Genomic DNA, 19,633 nt, shown 5'->3' on the forward strand with positions numbered 1-19,633 from the left:
TTACTTGGAATGCTGAGCTGCAGCTGACCTGTCTAAGAAATCATGTCACCTTGGCTAAGTGATGTGAATTAATGAATGTTAACTAAGTGTAACCTTTACAAACATGTAGAGGCTACAAATGCATGGAGTTAAGAAGAGGAGGTCCATACCAGCAGAGGAAGTTTTATAGTTTGTGGAAATCTGCAGGCCATTAGCTGGAGGGACATATTAAGCTGTTTGTAAGAGCCTCAAAGTAGTCAAAGTCAGAAAAGTCAATTGCACAGAGTTCTGGTCACCACACTACCAGAAAGATGTAAATGCTTTCAAGAGGGTGCAGAAAATCTCTTTACTAGGATGTTGCCTGATATGGGGGATTTTAGCTTTGAAGAAAGGTTGGATAGACTGGTTTTGTTTTCACTGGAAGGTGGGATGTTGAGTGTTTATAACCTTATGAATGACATGGATAGAGTGGAAAGTATGAGGCTTTTTTTCTGGGGTGGAAGGGTCAATGCCAGGGGACATAGGTTCAAGGGGTGGGTGGAGTAGAGTTGTTTTGTGGTGTGTGGAATTTAAGAGATGCGCAAGACAACTTTGTTTTTTCACATACAAAGTGCATTGAGTACCTGGAACGCATTGCCAGACGAGGTAGTGGAAGCAGACACAATAACAGCATTCAATAATACATGTAATAGGAAAGGAATAGAGGAATACGGTTCATGTAAGTTAAGATGGTTTTAGTATGGAAGGACAAAATGTGCCGGTGCAGTCTTGGAGGAGTGATGGGCCTATTCTTGTGCTGTATTGTTCCTTTTGTTCCTCGTGGCATGCCTGTGTCTTGGTGAGAGAGCAATTCACATCTGGTGAATTTGCAAAAAGTCTTTGCAAGAAAATGCTTACACCTTCTCAGTTGAGAGGCTGAAATTAAGAGTATTACTTCATTAGTGTTGAGTGTTTATAGTGAATAATGCTGGGGGGAAAGGAAGGTTCAAATGTTTAGTTTTTGTTGTTTGATATTTTTTTCTAAATTGTCATAACTTGTTTTAAGTTTTGTCTGGAATTTTTATATTCATTTGTTTAAAAGTACATTGACTGTATTTACACAAGATAGTCAGTTAGTGACTCACTGTGATAATCCAAAAGTCAAAAATAAGAGTTGTCTCTCAAAACAAATTTCACTTTAGAACCTGACTTGCCTAGTAAGTCAGCTGGGGTCATGATAAAGTTTTTCTCTCTGGTTAAAACTAAATTTTAATGTTGCTTACTAAAGCAAAGTACTGAAGGTCTTGAAAGCCCAACACAAAAGAGGAGAAAGATCTGGAAACAGGAGTAAATCTGGCAAAGTGTGGCAAGTGAAAGAGTTAATGTTTTGGGTTGTTAAAACTGGGACACATTATAATGACAGTTCAAGTGCAATTTTAAGTAAGCGCAACGTCTTGGCTGGGGGGGGAGCAGATGAGTGGAAAAAAACAAAAAGAATACTTTTGTGGTCTGAAAATGAGTAACTGACAAGAGTTGACGGTGCAAAGCTCAAATGGAGTGGCTATGGGGCTGAAAAAAATGAGAGCTGTGATTTATAGCAACAGCTGGCATTCAAAGCCAACTGGAAAGCAAATGGTATGTTGGCCTTTTGTTTCAAATGGAGCAACATAACAGTAGGGATGTCTTGCTAAAAGTATGGAAGACCTTATTTAGACCACATCTGGAATACTATGATCTGTTTGATCCACTTATCTAAAGACATTGGGCTTATTGCAAAGGTTTCATTTGGATAGTTCTGGGATTGTAAAGGGTCTGAGTCCATGATTGGTGTGTTGATGTTTAGCTGCCTTGCAGGGAAAAACTTATGATCAATCGTATGTAATAGAATCATTGGATACTTAGACTATTGAAGTGGGCTATTCGGCCCATCAAATCCACACCGATTTGTCGAAGAGCATCCCACCCAGACCTCTGCATTTCCTGTGGCTAATCCACTTAGCTTGTACATCCATGGAAACTAGGGGAATTTAGTATGGCCAGTCCACCTAACCTGCAATCTTTGGACTGTGGGAGGAAATTGGAGCAACAGACGTGGATAATGTGCAGACTCTGCATGCATTTACCCAAGGGTGGAATCGAACCTGGTTCATTGGTGTTTGTGAGGCAACAGTGTTAACCATTGAGCCACTGTGCCACTCCAGATTTGGCTCTGCATAGTCAAGACTCTGAACTCATTGAGATCTGACTTTGGTTAAGGATAGCTGACATAAATTTTCCCTGTGTGCACACAGGGTGAATTTAGAAGCGGATTAAAGTTTTAATTATTAGTATGGTTTATCTGTTTACCAGGAATTAAACTATAGCTACAGTAATAAATAAATAGTTCCTGTTCAGTACAGAAACCTGGTTCTTGCTTTCTATCAACCTTGGTTTGAAAGCTAGATAAATCAGGGAACTGCGTATTTTTAAAAGAAACTTTTTAACATTTTGGGATCTCTTCAGGAATAATCAGTCTGATTGACGGCACACTAACTCAGTGAGTCAAAATAGTAACCTGTTGCTGAAGAATGATTTAAATGCATAATTTGGCAGTGTGTGACAATGGGTGGTTTTTCTGGTTGCAACAAAAATGGGGGTTAGAATAATACTGATTGTTAGGAATCTGTAATTGTGATTAATCTGAAACATGAATTTCAGTTGAACTTAGATTTTGGTGATTAACTTCAAGAGGACTCAAGCCAGTGGAACGTGTGGAGTTAGAGCAGATAAAACGTCATGCAGACAGGAAGAACAAGAAGTGGAAATCCATTTCAAAGATGGTACCATTCTGAAATGGGTTCAAGAACAGAGAACCCAGGAGGTTTATATCCATAAGTCATTGAAGATGACAGGGCAGAAAACATCTGAGATCCTTGCTTTATAAATAGAAGCATGGAGTACAACTCCTGCTTCTCTGAACATTTCTTAATAAGTGGTTTGGTCCATACTGAAAAATTGCATTTTTTTTTGGGCACTGGAAGTGAGGGATTTCAATTATATGAATAGATTGTTGATGTGAGATTTATTTCCATTTGGAGAAGAGAAGTTTAAAAAAAAATTTGAGTTGCTCAATGTCACGAGGAGATTTGAGTTGATCAGTGTCGCTAAGTAGAGCAGTTTAAGAGAAACTGTTCCCAATGGCAGAAGCATTGAGAATCATAAGCTGTTGAAAGAAGGTGAATGACAAGGACTAACCTCTACATGCAGCAAGTAGTTACGACCTTGAAAGTAGTCCCTGGAGAGTATGGTGGAGACTGATCAATTGATTAAATTATAGCATTCAAGTTGGAAATGAATAATTAGGGGAAGATAAAATTTTGCAGGGCATCCTAAGCAGGATGCAGGTTTGGGGAAAGCTGAATTTGTCTTGCCGAGAACTTGCACAGCCCCAAATTACCTTGTTCTGCCCTGCAAGCGTTCTTTACCCACCTTGCTAAAGTCATCATAGTTGAACTGGACTATAGGCTGCTTTCACAGTTTGTGGCGCCAGTTGGCTAAGCTGGAAAACCTTGAAGACACACAGATGTAAATTAAAAAAAAGTGAAAGCACAATCTGCTTTCAGTCAAGGATGAAATTACATTATCATCATTGTCAAAAAATGGGCTGCTGTTTTTAAGTAGCAGAAATGCATAATTTCATGAGCACTGGCATGGTCCTAAGCGATGTACTAAGTAGGTTTTCAATTAACAAAACAACTAGAGAATCATAAATCATTTGTTAGGTAAAACTAAATTTGCAATTCACTGATAAGGACCTTCATTCTATGCCTTTTGAGGCAACAAGTTTTTTTTTCGCTGATACACTCAAGTATTATTGACCTCTGAAGACCATAGTCTGGCTAATGAGAAGCATTTGATCTGGAAGATGTGTAGGCAGTTTACACACCCTTTGTCACAAAAATTTAAGGCTACTGCTGGCGTTGTAAATGAGGAATGTGAATACATTGTTTAACATACCACATTTCAATATGACATATGCATCAAATGTTGGAGGATACCATTGTGCTTAAGTGATTTTAAGTGTTCCATTAACTCAGATGTACTGAAGTTGTGGTTATGAATTGAAAAATATGGGGCAAGATCAAAAACTTTTATTAATCATATCTTGTAGATGTGGCTACTAGGTTCAGCATAGTGTGTAAGATTATGGAAAAGTGAGGTCACACAAGCTTGGGAATGCCAACAAACTTTCCAACAGATAAGGGAGGAGAGTTTGCAAACTACCAGTTTAGGGACATATACAAAAACTTAAATGTAGCTGTGAATACTGCAGAATCATTTGGCAGTGACTTGCGTGATAGAAATCACAGCAGTTAATTTAAGTTATTATACAACATTCTGTCAGATCAGCCAAATTGCTGGTTGCTCACAGACGTGGTGTGTACAAATGGTTAGCATGTTTCACCTGTACCAATTAATATGCAACTGTAATCCAAAATTGTCTTCCATATTATGTGATGATCTCTGACTATAGAGGGTACAACTAGTAATTCCATTTTTTTTTTTCTATTCTATATGCTGGCAGGACAGGGTGCAGAAAAAGTCAGATAGCATTAAGACATTGCACAAAACCTTTTTTGATGTGTTAAGAACAAATGAGTTTTAAAAGAATGTTATCTATGAAATAAATAAGAAATTTAAAATTGGTAATCAGACTTTTGAGTTGATAGATTTGGAGGTAAAACAGGGTGAATCAGATTTAACTTTATCCTTACTCCATATAAAATTGTTTTTTTTAATAGATTAGGAAAAGACTAGAGCATGCTGGAGTTTGTATTGAACAATTATACACAAACAGTTGTGAAAACTGACTCTTTTTTTTAAATGATTGACTAGCAATATAATATAATCAACTGTCAAAGACTGAAAGACCAGAAAAGATGAGGGCAAGTTTACCTTTGTAGTGCCTCCTATGATGTCATTTGTACTTTGGTAAGAGCTACTTTTGTGCTATTGATGGTGTAAACTTGGTTAGAGGGATTCAGATCAGTAGTTCTGTTGTTTAGAGTTGATAATCCTGAGATCTTCATGAGAAAGGATGGTGGTGACCAATGGTTAGGAAGTAAATAGAAATGATTTTAGCAACAGGCAGCTATAGAGATGGCTGATGGGTGTTGATGTAGGTGCAGAGGAGGGGAGATCCTGAAAGGACGAGGGGGAACTGTTCTCTTGATGATCCCTACCCCTTTTGATCTTGGTCTTTCGCTCTATCACATCCTCTATTGTGCTCACTCTCACTCAAACCCTGTTGCCCAGTATCTAGAATCACAAGAATTTAATTTGGAGGGTTTTTTGATTTGCACCTAGTTTGGATCTGTCAGTTTCATGCACAGATGAGTGGGTAAGATTGAGATGAGAAGTTATTGAAGTTCCGAGCGAGAGTTCAGCTGTGCTGATGACTCTGGATACATAGTGCTGATGCTGCTCTTTTTAACAAGTTTATGTTGTCATTGGGTCTTTTTTTTCCAGCGAGGTCCTGAAAGATACCAGACTCAGAAAAGTCGGAGGTTAAAGGATTTCAGGGGCCAATTTGATTATAGCTAATAGATACTACCTCAGGCAGAAGGCTTTCGAATTTTAAAACAACTTGTACAATGAGAGTGGCATAGTTAGTTCTCTCAGCTCAGCTTTTCTTTGGTTTGGTTTAGTTTTTTAGGTCCAGCTGCTTTTACAACTCTACTGCTAAAGGAGCAGGTCCATGCTGATCCTCCTCCCTCTGACTTGTCTCCTGTAAGACCTTGTGTTTAATTTTCCTTTTTGTGCCAAAAGGTATTTATGGGAATTGTGGCAAGTATTTGGCACAGCATCATTAAGTGGGGATAGTCTGCTGGGTTTTCGGATAGGTTGTTATTCTGTATTCTGTTATTTTTTTAATGTTTCATTCAGTAATCTTGTAAATAAATTCTGTTTTACTTTCAAGAGATGTACAGCACAGAAACAGACCCTTCGGTCCAATTCATCCATGCTGACTAGATATCCTAACCTAATCTAGTCCCATTTGCCAGCTTTTGAACCATATCCCTCTGAATCCTTCCTATTCATATACCCATTCAGATGCTTTTTAAGTGCTGCAATTGTACCTCCACTTCCACTGGTAGCTCATTCCATACATGCCCAACCCTCTGTGTGAAAACGTTACCCTTTAGGTCCCTTTTTATATCTTTCCCCTCTCACCCTAAACCTCTGCCCTCTAGTTTTGGATTCCCCGGGAAAAGAGTTTGTCTATTTATCCTCTCCATGCCCCTCATGATTTTATAAACCTCTATAAGGTCACCCCTCAGCCTCTGATCCTCCAGGGATAACAGCCCCAGCCTGTTCAGCCTCTCCCTATAGCTCAAATCCTCCAACCCTGGCAACATCCTTGTAAATTTTTTCTGAACCCTTTCAAGTTTCACAACATCTTTCCGATAGGAAGGAGACCAGAATGGCATGCAATATTCCAAAAGTAGCCTAACCAACGTCCTATATAGCCGCAATATGATCTCCCAACTCCTATACTCAATGCTCTGACCAATAAAGGAAAGCATACCAAATGCCTTCTTCACTCTGGTATCTACCTGCCACTCTACTTTCAATGAACTATGAACCTGCATTCCAAGGTCTCTTTGTTCATCAACCCTCCCTAGGACCTTATTAAGGGATTTGCTTTTCCAAAATGCACCACCTCAGATTACCTAAATTAAACTCCATTTGCCACTCCTCCAGCCCACTGGCCCATCAGATCAAGATCCTGTTGTACTCCAAGATAACTTCCTGTTTTGATTCAAACTGAGTAGTTTGGCCAGCTGCATCTGTCCTGGATTATCTGTTACTCCTTAAAACAACTAGCAAAATTAGGGACTGGGTTACTTTCTTGAAAAGTTTTGAGGGGGTCTGGCCTGGTCCATAACAGCTGAAAATGTGTTGCTGGAAAAGCGCAGCAGGTCAGGCAGCATCCAAGGAGCAGGAGAATCGACGTTTCGGGCATGAGCCCTTCTTCAGGAATGCCCAAAACGTCGATTCTCCTGCTCCTTGGATGCTGCCTGACCTGCGCTTTTCCAGCAATACATTTTCAACTCTGATCTCCAGCATCTGCAGTCCTCACTTTGTCCTGGTCCATAACAACCTGGCAAAGCAACGTGGTGTGGGTAGTGTCTGAGTTGGAGCCGGGAATGGAATTGCACATGTATATTAAGCACACACAAGAATCCAAAGTCTTTCTTGAGAGGAGCAGTCTGAGTTGCAGCTCTGAAAATACAAGATAAGGGATATCCTGGCAGCAAACTTAGGACATTGATCCCCCCCCCCCCCCCCCCCCCCCCCCAATTACAGGACTGTTCCTTTACAGTTTGGGGTTGGTGCTTGCCTATTTTGGGGCATGTAGCTAAAAGTTAACTTTATAGTAAGTTGTCTTTTCTTTTGCTCAATCTTCTACTTTGCCCACTTCTGGTGCCTTTTATAGTCGTTTGCTGTGTTCTGAGATTCCAATATTTGTTACAAACTAATTTGTTCCCAATGCCTGAATCGAAATGTTACATGTGCATGAAGATTCATATTCATTCTAACTTCTATCCCTCCTTCAATCCAAGCAACTCCTTCTTCTCCTGCTTACATTTTCCTTCCTATAACTTTGCATCCATGGTCGGATTTCTTTGATGGGGTGCACTCTTTTCTCTGTCTTTAATAAAAACCTGCGCTGTGAGAAGTTAGAAGTCATCTTTTCATTTGAATTGTCAAATCACCTTTTTTAAAAAAAACCCTCTAAACTTGTATTTTTCTAAGTCTGTGTTGCTGGACAAAACTTTGTATTGTTAGTACATGGACTCTTAACTGAAATATCTTCATCTCTGGAATGTCTGGTGGAGGGTTAATGTCTTTATCTGTTGGTATTTGCCATCCTGCGGCACTTTAGATTTTTGGTTGCCTATTTTCATTTTCATTTTGACAAAACTTTGTTTATTTTTAGGTAAACTTGAACTGAAAATACCATGGAAGAATCTATATGGACAAGCAGTGGAAGCTACATTGGATGGAATCTATGTGCTTATTGTTCCATGTGCCAGTAAGCAAAAACATAATACTGCAGTCATTTTAGTTTCTCGTTGAAAGCAGTGTACAGACCAGACTCTACTAATCTGTACTTGTAAAATCCAAATTTAAATGTCCACTGTTAGACGTGATCCTATGATTGGGCAGCACCTGCTGAACAATCCTGTGTGCGCTAGTAGTTGCACTGGTAGTCAGTTTATAAAAGATCTGTCAAACTCAACATGCTCACTGTCTTGCTAGAAACATCATGAGTTAACAGAGAGGGACGACTCTGCAAAGAGAGAAGTATGTTGGAAGTTAGCTTTTTTGGCATTACCTGGATCCTGTAGTTACTTAATGGCAGTGCGCCTCAACTGAGTCAATTTGCTAACCGCTATGCACCCTTTTCTCCTGTGATCCAAATTCTTGTGATCATTTTAAAGTTAGAATTCTTATCCTGGTGAGTGCAAGGTAAAAAGTTTTGGAAGCTTGTTTTTCTTCAGTCAGTTTATAGTCGGTGTAACAGAATCTCGATTCAGAAATAATTTAGACCTCTTGTCTATATAATGGCCTTTCAGTGTGAAGGTGACACTTATACACTTGGAAGTTCTTCAGGTGAATAAATTTTCCAATATTTTCCAGCAATTTGTGAACCATTTCAGTTTTGCCAATTATTTGATTGTAGCATTGTTGAGCATTTAGCTTTTGTTTTAAATATAAATTCATTACATTTAGTCATCAGTGAACTTTGTTGCATGTGGCTACCACTTTTCCAGTATAAAATGCCAGAATGTTAGATTGCTGAAGATGTTTTAAAGATCTTTTTAGAAGTTTTGGATTTGTTGTATTTGGTTTTCTGACTGAATTCCAAACTTTGTTCAAGCTGTTAAGTAATGTTGTATTAAAACTTTAATATGTTGCCTCCTTAGAAGGATCTTCTAACTCAATACCACTTTCTCGAGGGCAAGTAGAGATGGGCATGAAATTCAGGCCTTGCCAATGATGCTCATGCTCCATGAATCGAATAAATCTAGTTTTGCAATAAGAAAGACGCATAAAAGAATACTGCCTCATTTTGATCTTCCACTGTAAATGCCCCACGGATATTGACTATCCAACAAAGATGATGGCCCCATCTGTCAGAGTGGGTGATTCAGGAATAAGCCTTTTTAAAAACTATAATACTCATTGCTCATTTTGGTCTGTAGCGATTCTTCAAAATTTGTAATGCTTAATATGTTTATAGTTTATTTTAAACTGTTACAGGGTTTAACAACTTCACTAATTTAAAAAGTGTTGTTTACAGCTACCAGCAAAAATACTTACTTATTTGAATGTTCAAATTGTTTACTAGTAAAGTTTGTTGTATAATTACCTGAAGTTGCCAGCTCCTATCGATTTGCAGTCTCTTTATGACTTTTCAGTTGGGTTTCTCCTTCATACCTGCAGTGCTTTTTATCTTTGCTGCAAAGTTTCTGTTCTCTGTATGTTTTTGGAAGGATATGAACGCTTTGGAGAAAATGAGCAAGAGATTTAGAAGAATGATTCCTGAAATGTGAACTTCAGCTATTAAGCTAGATGGGAGTTGGCCTTCTCATGATTTTGAACATTTGTATCCAGTTTCCTCTTTGTTTCCCTCAGGAGAAGTTTGTGTAGTAGATTGGGTGAAACAGTTCCTGCTCATAGACTACTCCAGAATGAGAAGGCACAGTTGGTTTGCACATAAACTAACAGTGAAATGAAAAGAAACTTTCCATAATGCGACAAGTTGGGGTCTGGATTGCATTACTTGGAAGAGTGACACAGGCAGCTTCAATTGAAGCATTTAAATTGGTATTGGATAATAGAGAAAATGTGTAAGGTCAGGGAACGAGCAGGGCGATGGTAATTTATGATGCTTGTTTGAAGAGCTGATGTAGTTATGATGGGCTGAATGGCCACTATTTGTATTGCAATGATTGAGTCTGTGTTCAATAACTTGTAGGCCCATTGCTGTAAAAGAGGTATGTTAACATTCCATGTTCGCCAGCCAAGCTTCTCTTGCAATCTCTATCCAGTTGTGGTCTGTATACTAAAAATTTGGCTGACCAGATCGGAGTTAATAAATATTCTGTTTTCAGCCATATTAGAGGATAAACATACGCAGTGTTGAAGTGATTGAGAGTAGCTTGCAAATCTGCAGTGTGAGCATTGATACTGCTGTCATCCATACGCTGAGGTCATGTATTCTATGGTGATCACTATAGCTGTGATGGAGGTGATTGAGCTTGGTGTTTTCCACCGAGGTTTATTTAATAGTGCCCTGAGAAGGAAGTTCATCTTTTTTGGGTGAATAAGCACTCTAGTAGATTGTAAATTAGTGTGGGACTATTACACAGCCGTGTTTTGATTCTGTTCGAGAGGGTGTAAGCCACTTTCAGATCTGCTGAAGACAGTTGCAGTCAAATCGATATGGAGCAGATGAGGAATTGAGATATAATCTCTTGGACATCAAAACTCTGAAGAGCAATCCACGTTGAATTCACCACAAACTACTACGAATGACCTGGAAACTATCAGCTGCCACTGTGGATTCACTCTAGGAGAGTTTATTTTAAATTGATATCGTATTGATGAATAGTGTCCTCCAGCTCTTTTTTTTTTGAAGTAGGGACTCTTGAATATGTTGAGCACTAAGTCATAAAATAAGAGGCCATGTGTTGGAGATAGTGTATTGGCATGTATAAAGAATTGGCAGCAAGTGAGGATAAGGGTTTATTTCCCCCCAGGTTGGCAATTTGTGACCAGTGGGGGTTTCACAGAGATCTGTGCCAGCGACTGTTTACAATACGTATTAATGACTTGGAGGAAGGAAGTAGCTGAATTTGCAGACAATACAATAGGTGGAAAGGCAGATTGAGTGAGAGATGCAAACATTTACCAAGAGATGTTGCAAGGTTAAATACATGAGCAGAAATTTAGCAAATGGAGTATTAATGTGGGGAAAATGTGAAGTTTATTTTTGAAGGGAGATGATTATTTAAATGGAGGAAAACTTCAGAAAGTTGCAACACAGGGGGTTGGGAGGTACTCTTAGGTGAAATTGAGAAAGCTAGCACACAAGTGCATCAGGCAATCAGGGAAATTATTAGAATGTTGGCCTTTATACTCCAACCCCCTTGAAATAAGAGTAGGGAAGGCTCACTAGTACTACACGGTGCTTATGAGACCACATCTGGAGCACTGAGCAGTTTTTATCCCCTTTTTAAGAAATGAGATATCATTTTCATTGGAGGCAATTCAGAGGAAGTTCACTAGGATGATCCCTATGGAAGCAAGGAAGGTATGGAAGAACTGTCCAACAAGCAAAGATTAAACAGATTGGGACTTTACTTATTGGAATTTAGAATGTGAAGTGATCATTTCGGATTAGAGACAAGACCATAAGACATAAGAGCAGAAATTCAGTCATTCAATCATGGCTGTTAAGTTTCTCAACCCCATTCTCCTGCTTTTTCCCTGTAACCCTTGATCCCCTTGACAATCAAGAACCTATCCATCTCCATCTTAAATGCAGTCAATGACCTGACCTCCACAGCCTTCTGTGGCAGCGAATTCCATAGATTCACCATACTCTGGCTGAAGAAGTTTCTCCTTATCTCCATTCTAAAAGATCTTCCCTTACTCGAAAGCTGTGCATCCCGGTCCTTATCTCTCCTACCAGTGGAAACATCTTCCCAACATCCACTCTGTCCAGGTCATTCTGTATTCTGTAATCTTCAATTAGATCCCCCCCTCACCCTTCTAAACTCCACGGAGTATAGACCCAGATCTTCAAACATTCCTCATATGTTAAGCTTTTCATTCCTGGGAGCATTTGTCGTGAACCTCTTCCTAATGCACTCCAGGGCCAGTACATTCTTTGTGAGATATGGGACCCAAAACTGCACTCAATACTCCAAATGAGGCCTGACCAGAGCCTTGTAGAGTCACAGAAGTACATTCCTGCTTTTATATTCCTGTCCTCTCAAAATAAATGCCAACATTGCATTTGTGACCCAAAGTGCAAGTTTTCGTTGAGAGACTCCTGGACTAATACTCCCAAGTCATTTTGCAATTCAGACTTCTGAATATTCTCCCCATCTAGAAAGTAGTCTGTGCCTCTATTCTTCTTTCCCACATTGTACTGCATCTGCCGACTCTCCTAATCTGTCCGAATCTTCTCCTCTCTCCCTCCTCCCCCCCCCCCCCCCCCCCGCCCCCCAAACTCCCCCCCCCCGCCCCCCCCCCCCCCCCCCCCCCTGCCGGTCCCCCAATGCTTCTATCTCTGTGTTTGCCTCATCTGCAAACTTAGCCAGAATGCTCTCCATTCCTTCATCTAGATCGTTAATGTATAAAGTAAAAAGTTGTGGTCCCAACACTCAGCCTTGCAGAACACTACCTGTCACAGCTGCCCTCCTGAGAAAGACCCTCTTATCCCCACACCCTGCTTTCTGTCAGACAGCCAATCTTCTATCCATGTGAATGAAGTGGGAGATGGCGTGGGGCAGGGTGACACTAGGCACATGGACACACAAGATGGTCGCAGGACTACAATATGGAGAGAGACAGCAGAGCAAACACAGATATTGCCTGGGGCCACCAGGATGCCAGCATAATGCAAGTGGGAGAGAGAATACACGAGTAGCGTATACTGCTCACTGAAGTGTCTGGGTCTAGCCAACACCTTTGGCAGAAATGCTAACTGCTTGTTTGATATGGACTTTATACAAAATGTTAATAGCTAGGGCTGCAGTAATTGTCCTTCTCAGGAAGAGCAATTAGCACCCATTAATACAGTATTGGACTTCCGCGCAGACGTTGAAATTGACAACGACTGCGATGAAACTGACAGTGTCTGCACTGAAATTAACAAAGGCTGTGCTGGAACTGACATGGACTGCGCTGAAACTATCAACAATTCTGCAATGTTGACAATAAACAAACTATGTTGCAAAGACAATAACCTCATCACTGACCTTTTTATCTTACAAAATGTATAGAAGTATCTTGACATGTGCTCCAGGTTGAGAGAAGACTCTCAGCTGACCCCACTCTGTTGGTGTCTTTCTCTCCCCAGGGCTCTGGTATTTTCTTGTACAATAAACATTGTCGTTGAACCCTGACTCTGACTCTGAGGCTGGTGATTCTCCCCATAACAATTGACGTAGTCAGCAGGATTCTTATTACTGGTACCCTGGTTGAAGGCCACGATCGGGGGGCCGGAGTAAGAACCGATTTGTATCTGCAAACGGGAAGAGTCAGACTGGGCCAAAGACAGTTTAAAAGGTGTACCGATTGTAATGTCTAACTTGTTACAGTACTGAGTTAAAAAAAATTTAAAGTGCATGTCTGGGGAGAATATGTGTTAACTGTATTAACTGTTGTAAGAAACTGCTTCTTGTGCTGAAACAGCCAGAGGACAAGGTCGTTCCTTTCTCAAAGACCCTGCCTTCAACCAGTTGCTAAGAGGGTAGCCCCCGCCCCCCCCCCCCCCCCCCCCCCCCCCCCCCCCCCCCCATGCAAAGGTTGGGATTTGAAGTGGGAATTGAGGCGCCAAGAGCACTAGGAGTTGTGAAGCACCAGTGGCAGAGTCAGGTAACATTGGACTCTGTAGGCGCGAACAATGCAGAGTCCAGTTAGAGTTTCAGTTAAAAGTTGGATGCTGTTTGTACTTGCATATTTCCAATGTGGTGAGGAAGAGGAGCTGAACACTGACCAAGAGCCAAGCTCAGTGGAGTGCATGTGAACACTGAGTAACCATGATACCCTTCAATCCGTAACAGAATGACAGAGCTTGAGTAGAGGCGGTGGCTGGGAGAGTAAAGAGTCCCACCGGTAGAGAGCACCCCAGGCTGGAGGTAGGTTTCGGGGCCTATTGGGAAGTGTTGGGTCAGTAGAGATTGCCGGGAGGGTAGAGGAGCCCTAGTAGAGCGCACACCCTATTGAGCCAGCATTCCCAGCTGACCGGTAGGTACAGACCAGTAGTGGTGGCTGGGAGAGTAGAGAAGTCACATTGGTAGAAAGCACACCTTGCTAGGAGGCTGCTATAGGCATACAGACAGTGCTGGGACAGTATTGGTGGCCAGGGGAGTGGAGACGTTCCCACTGGTTAGGGACACTTTGCTGTTGGTGGTGTCCAGGGGGACACAATCTATTAAGTGGTCGATCAGACTTTTAAGGGGGATACTGCAGGTTCCCTTACTGAGAAGTACAAGGATTAACAGAGCAAATGAAGAAAAGTGGTTGGGATCTATCTCTGACATTAGCACAACAGAGAGAGTGGATAGATAAACAGAAACGGAATAAAACTAAAATGATAGGGGTGATGTTAGTGTACCAATTAGCAAGCCTAATTGAACAATTGAGTGCCTCCATGAGTAGGTGGAGAAAGTGCTCAACTACCACTAAATCAAACACCTGGCCCGGTTCATTACCAAGCACCAGATCCAGTATGACCTCCCCTCTTGTCGGCCTTTCGACATACTGTGTCAGGAAACCCTCCTGCACACATTGGACAAAAACAGATCCATCCGACATACTAGAGTTATAGCATTTCCAGTCAATGTTGGGGAAGTTAAAATCCCCTGTAATGACCACCCTGTTCCTTTCACACCTACCCAGAATCATTTTGCCGATCCTCTCCTCCACATCCCTGGAATTCTGTGGAGGCTGAAAAAAAACTCCCAGCAGTGTCACCTCTCCTATCCTGTTTCTAACATCAGCCCATACTACCTCAGTAGACGAGTCCACGTCAGAAGTTCTTTCAGTTACCGTTATGCTGTCCTTGATGAACAAGGCCACAATGAATGATCTAAACCTTGGAACCTGCAACATCCATTCCTGACCCTATTTGATCTACATCATCGAAATCCCAGGTACCTATCCATGGTGCAAGCTCAGCTGTCTTATTTAGTAATTTCTAGTGTTGAAGTAGATACACTTCAAATCAGCTTGCTGTCTGCCAGCACATTACTGTAACCGTGAAATCCTTCCCATGCCCTCCCTAATCTCATCCTCCTGTGCACTGGAAGTACACCCAGGTTCCCACCTAAACAGCACCAGCAAAATTTCCCACCCAGGATATTAGTACCCTGCTGGTTCAAGTGAAGACTGTCCTGTTTCTAGAGGTCCCACCTTGCCCAAAATGAGCCCCAATTATCCATTTTTAGGTATGTGAAAGGCAAAAAATTAGTTAAGACTAAAATTGGGCTGTTGAAGACAGAAACAGGGGAATATATTACGGGTAACAAAGAAATGGCAGAAGAATTGAATTGTTACTTCAGATCTGTGTTCACTGGGGAAGACACAAGCAATCTCCCTGAGGTAACAGTGGCTGAAGGACCTGAACTGAAGGGAATTTATATTTGCCAGGAATTGATTTTGGAGAGACGTTAGGTCTGAAGGTTGATAAGTCCCCGGGGCCTGATGGTCTACGCCCCAGGATACTGAAGGAGGTGGCTCGAGAAATCGTGGATGCGTTGGTGATTATTTTCCAGAGTTCGATAAATTCGGGATCAGTTCCTGCGGATTGGAGGGTGGCTAATGTTGTACCACTTTTTAAGAAAGGTGGGATAGAGAAAGCAGGAAATTATAGACCAGTTAGTCTGACCTCAGTGGTGGGAAAGATGCTGGAGTCTATTATAAAGGAATAAATTACAACACATCTGGATAGTAGTAACAGGATAGGTCAGAGTCAGTATGGATTTATGAAGGGGAAATCATGCTTGACTAATCTTCTGGAATTATTTGAGGATGTAACTCTGAAGATGGATGAGGGAGATCCAGTAGATGTAGTGTACCTGGACTTTCAGAAAGCTTTTGATAAAGTCCCACATAGGAGGTTAGTGAGCAAAATTAGGGTGCATGGTATTGGGGACAAAGTACTAACTTGGATTGAAAGTTGGTTGGCTGACAGGAAACAAAGAGTAGTGATAAATAGCTCCATTTCGGAATGGCAGGCAGTGACCAGTGGGGTACCGCAGGGATCAGTGTTGGGACCGCAGCTTTTTACAATATATATTTATGATATAGAAGATGGTATTAGTAATAACATTAGCAAATTTGCTGATGATGCTAAGCTCGGTGGCAGGGTGAAATGTGATGAGGATGTTAGGAGATTACAGGGTGACCTGGACAGGTTAGGTGAATGGTCAGTTGCATAGCAGATGCAGTTTAATGTGGATAAATGTATGGTTATCCACTTTGGTGGCAAGAACAGGAAGACCGATTACTACCTAAATGGAATCAATTTAGGTAAAGGGGCAGTACAAAGAGATCTGGGCACTCTTGTACACCAGTCAATGAAGGTAAGCATGCAGGTACAGCAGGTAGTGAAGAAGGCTAATAGCATGCTGGCCTTCATAACAAGAGGGATTGAGTATAGAAGCAAAGAGGTTCTTCTGCAGCTGTACAGGGCTGGAGACCACACCTGGAGTACTGTGTGCAGTTCTGGTCTCCAAATTTGAGGAAAGATATTCTGGTTATTGAGGGAGTGCAGCGTAGGTTCACGAGGTCAATTCCTGGACTACCTTACGCTGATAGACTGGAGCGACTGCGCTTGTATACCCTTGAGTTTCGAAGACTGAGAGGGGATCTGATTGAGACGTATAAGATTATTAAAGGATTGGACACTCTGGAGGCAGGAAACATGTTTCCGCTGATGGGTGAGTGCCAAACCAGAGTACACAGCTTAAAATTCGGGGTAGACCATTTAGGACAGAGATGAGGAGAAACTTCTTCACCCAGAGAGTGGTGGGTGTGTGGAATGCTCTGCCCCAGAGGGCAGTGGAGGCTCAGTCTCTGGATTCATTTAAGAAAGAGTTGGATAGAGCTCTCAAGGATTGTGGAGTCAAGGGTTATGGAGATAAGGCAGGAACAGGATATTGATTAAGCATGATCAGCCATGATCATATTGAATGGTGGTGCAGGCTCGAAGGGCAGAATGGCCTACTCCTGCACCTATTATCTATTTACCTGAAACAGTCCCTCCTGCACTGTCCTTGCAGCCATGTGTTCAACTGATATCTCTCCCTATTCCTTGCCTCGCTATCACGTGGCACGGGTTACAAACCAGAGATAACAACTCTGTTTGTTCTAGCCCTTGTCTTCTACCCTAGCTCCCTGAAATCCTGTCTTCCATCCCTATCCCTCTTTCTACGTATGTCGTTGGTACCTACGTGCACCACGATTTGAGGCTGGTCACCCGCTCCCTTCACGACCCCGAAGACAAGAACCACTAAGCAAATTAAAGGGGAAGGAACCTCTGAGTATGGGGAATGATTATTTAGGGTCTATCAGGAAAGCTCAGAGCAAGCAAACCCAGATGGGCGGGACCAGGCATTCATCCATGCTTTTAGAGATGGGCTCTCTGGCGCCCAACAAGCCATCCTGAACATGGGAATAATAATGTCTCGGGGTTGTCAGTTGAGTTGGCTAGTGGGGTGCAGGAGGCAGAAGCTCTTGCAATAAAGGCAAGACCTGACAAAGTAGCCTACTGGAATGGAGGCGAGAGTAGAATACAACTACCCTGCCACAACTGTGACTGACGGGACACTTTGCTAGAGAATGTAGGGCCCTACGAGCAGAGAACAATGTAAAATATTGCAGCCATTGCAAGAGAATAGGACACTTAGAAGTGGGGTGCTGAGAAAAGCATAGGGCACCCCTAAACACCATCCGGAACACCGTGGAAGTGCCGCAATCCTGAGGTCAGCAGAGCTGACAACCAGCTGCCCTCATTCTTGAGGATGAGGGAGAGGGGTGAATTTACATCCCCGCAGTACAAGGAGGGAGGAAATGTGAAATGATAGTAGACACAGGAGCAGCCGTATCTATCACAAACTTACTCTTACCCCACACAAATAAACTTATTCCCTTAACTCTGGTAGGAAGAGATAAAACACAAGTATGCCTAAGCAAAACTACTCTCTTTGAGGTATATATATATATATTATTTATTTCCATGAAATTCTATGTATGCCAAAATAATGAGGGCACCATAATGGGCAATGATCTCATGAGAGAATATCATGTTCTAATCCATTGTGGTAAAGGGAAATTGATTTGTCCCAGACACAACGGTCAAAAGACCGAGATTGGGAAACTTACAAGTCACTTTGAAACTATTAAAGTAGCTACAGTCACCAGTAGGGACTGGAACCTCAAAGCGGGGATTCGGAGCCCTTTACACCTCTGTCCCTGGAGCATGGGCAGAAGCCACGTTTGATACAGGTGTAGTTAATATAGACCCGATAAGGGTTCCCAGAACAGAACATAAGCCCCACCGGCAATGCTCAATAAAACCTGAAGCTGAAAAAAGCAGTTGTGGGGGATAGTGAAAGGACTAGTAAAACAGGGAATCCTGAAAACCACCACAAGTACAACTAATTCCCTGACATGGCCAGTAATAAAGCCTGATGGGAGCTACAGGCTCACCATTGATTATAAGAGTTAAATAAAATCACTCCCAAATTGCACCCCCATTGTAGCAGACTCCTCTACCATTTCATATGGCCTGGCCCCTGAACACAAGATATTTACTGTTTTAGACATAGGGTGTAGACCAGAACCTGTTGGCTTAGTCCCAGAATAAATTCACTTTTACAGTAAGGGACAGGCAGTATGCATGGACTCGCTTGCCACAAGGGTTCCACAACAGCCGTACTATTTTTCACAGGGTGATGAGCCCCATTCTGAAGAGGGTAGCACTGCTCTCGAATATGTAGATGATCTCCTAATTGCCTCAGAGTCTGAGTCAGGACACCAGGAAGCTTTATTTCGAGTATTACAGGAATTGGCGACCACAGGGTTAAAAGTTAGCCCCACAAAGTTACAAATTGGCAAAACACAAGTCTTATACCTGGGATATCTTATATCCCAGAGACTCAAAGAAATGACCAATGACTGCGAGAAGGCAATCCAACAAATGCCACGACCTGCCACTGTCAGGGGCGTCAGGAAGGTCCTGGAACTATTCAACTACAGTCAGAGCTTTATAACAGAGTTTGCAAAATTGGCTGAACCAATCCAGAGATTAATTAAAGAAGGCAAGCCTGTCTTGGAACCTGTAATCAATCTGGGGGTCAGAACAGGAGGAGGCATACAGTCAGCTTAAAACTTGACTCATGTCGGCCCTGGGCTAGGGCTGCTAGATCCCACCAAGGATTTTCATATCCACTGTAACAATGAGGGAGGATTTTACTCTGCAGTGGTCACTCAAGGCCACGGTAGTAGGCGAAGGCCTGTGGGGTTCTACTGTACTACAGAAGGGCCAGTAGTCACCAGGTTGCCCAGGTGCATAGCAGCCTTAGACTGCGCTGCTTGGGCTGGTAGGATTAGCGAGTCCCTCGTAATGACAGAGAATGTCAGCCTCCACACTAAGCACACCCTAGTAGAGATGCTAAACACGGGGAAACTGAGTGCCATCTCCAATATGAGAAGGGCAAAGTGGGAGGCAGTTCTTTTACCCCCAAGTCAGTCAGTGGTAATAGTTAGGGATACGGGAGAAAACCCAGCTGAGGGAATTCTAGACACAGGGCAACCGTACAGCTGTGGGGATATAGATGGGGATGAGGATAGAGGGAGAGTAAAGGATACACCCCCCCTAGAC

The 19,633-nt window shown here is 42.1% G+C and overlaps 1 protein-coding gene across 4 annotated transcripts in view; it reads left to right on the forward strand.

Annotated features, from left to right (window-relative positions):
* The window catches only part of vps13a (vacuolar protein sorting 13 homolog A), a 421,720-nt gene that overhangs the window by 37,812 nt on the left and 364,275 nt on the right, over positions 1–19,633 (forward strand). For all 4 annotated transcript variants that reach the window (XM_043712521.1, XM_043712528.1, XM_043712537.1 and 1 more), the window contains exon 4: positions 7,943–8,038. In XM_043712521.1, coding sequence (XP_043568456.1) covers positions 7,943–8,038 — 96 coding nt within the window. The remainder of the gene's footprint in view (positions 1–7,942; positions 8,039–19,633) is intronic.

Source organism: Chiloscyllium plagiosum, chromosome 2, assembly GCF_004010195.1.
Source record: "Chiloscyllium plagiosum isolate BGI_BamShark_2017 chromosome 2, ASM401019v2, whole genome shotgun sequence".
Lineage (NCBI taxonomy): Eukaryota > Metazoa > Chordata > Chondrichthyes > Orectolobiformes > Hemiscylliidae > Chiloscyllium > Chiloscyllium plagiosum.